The 1,159-nt window shown below is 73.9% G+C and overlaps 1 protein-coding gene across 1 annotated transcript in view; it reads right to left on the bottom strand.

The window, feature by feature from the left end:
- Positions 1-728: 728 nt before the first annotated feature.
- Positions 729-1,159, bottom strand: part of NKX1-1 (NK1 homeobox 1) — a 3,638-nt gene continuing 3,207 nt past the window's right edge. Inside the window, 2 exon segments of the mRNA XM_024732726.1 lie at positions 729-942; positions 945-1,159. The exon segment at positions 945-1,159 is cut by the window's right edge and continues 179 nt beyond it. Of these exon segments, the coding sequence (XP_024588494.1) occupies positions 729-942; positions 945-1,159 (429 nt within the window).

Raw genomic sequence — 1,159 nt, 5'->3', positions numbered from 1 at the left:
GGTTGCTCCATCCCGGCCAGCCCCAGCTTTCCTCCACTGGGAAGCGGCGGGAGGCCCCTCCTCCTCGGGCCGGCCTGGTGCTCAGGGAAGGCCGCGCGGATGCGCATTTGGGGCGGGGGCAGGGTCGGCGCCCGGCGCGAGCGCTGCCCCCAGGCGCTACCGCGCGGGCACCTTCCCGCTGGGCTTCCCTCACCCCCGAGCGCCCCGAGCGGAGGAGGGGGGAGGGGAAGGGAAGGAGCGCGGACACGGGACTCCCGGACCGGAGCCTCAGCGCACACAGCACCGAGGCCGCGCGCCTGTTCCCAAGCGCGTGGGGGGGACCCGGGCGACGCAGGATGGGCAAGCTTGGCCACGGGACGCCGGGCGCCGGGTCGAGCACCCCGGAGCGCCTCGGTCGCGCCGAAGTCCCCACCGAAGGGCGGCAAGGAGGACGGGGCGCGGGCGACGCGGGAGCCTGAGGGACTTGGGCGCGGCCTCCTACGGTTTATTGATTGAGTAGAGTTCGGCAAAGTGCTTCCCAGAGGGCCGACCTCGGGCCCAACGCGCGCGGACAGTCGTTTATAAATTTAAAACTCTTTTGTAGCAATCGGCTATATACAGAGTCAGCGACCGCAGCCTTACAAAAGGGCCGACCGGCGGTCGCCCTCGGGTCCTGGGCGCGGCCTCAGGGGCGCTAGGGCCGCGTGGGGCTGCCCGGCCCGGCGTCCCGTTCTGATCCGAGGCCGTGCTCAGAGGTGCGGCGCGTAGAAGGCGGGCGCGCCGTAGGTCTGCGAGCCCAGCACGAAGGGCGACAGCACCGCCGGGCTCGACAGAAAGGGCAGCTGTGCGGCGCACACCAGGCCGCCGGGGCCGTGCGCCGGGTACCCGGCCGGGCCGTGCATGGCGATCGGCGCGCCCATGGGCGGCGACGGGCTGAGCGGGCTGAGGCCACCGGGCAGCCCCTTTTTTGCTCGTAGGTGAAGGCGGTGCGCGCGCGCCGCGGCTTCCCGGACTTGGAGTCGGAGCCCGTGCGCTTCCGCTTGGGCTTCGTCGCCGTCGCCGCGCCCTGCGGGGTCGTCCCCGCGTCCCCGGGCGCCGCCGAGGCTCCCGGCGGGCCCGGGGCTCCGGGCGAGTTCCCACGGGGGCCGGGGACAGCGGCCTCATCGACAGCGCCTGGGGG

Source organism: Neophocaena asiaeorientalis, unplaced genomic scaffold (assembly GCF_003031525.2).
Source record: "Neophocaena asiaeorientalis asiaeorientalis breed wild unplaced genomic scaffold, Neophocaena_asiaeorientalis_V1.1 scaffold762, whole genome shotgun sequence".
NCBI lineage: Eukaryota > Metazoa > Chordata > Mammalia > Artiodactyla > Phocoenidae > Neophocaena > Neophocaena asiaeorientalis.
The sequence above is the reverse complement of the archived record's forward strand: the minus strand, read 5'-3'. Positions and strand labels throughout refer to the sequence as shown.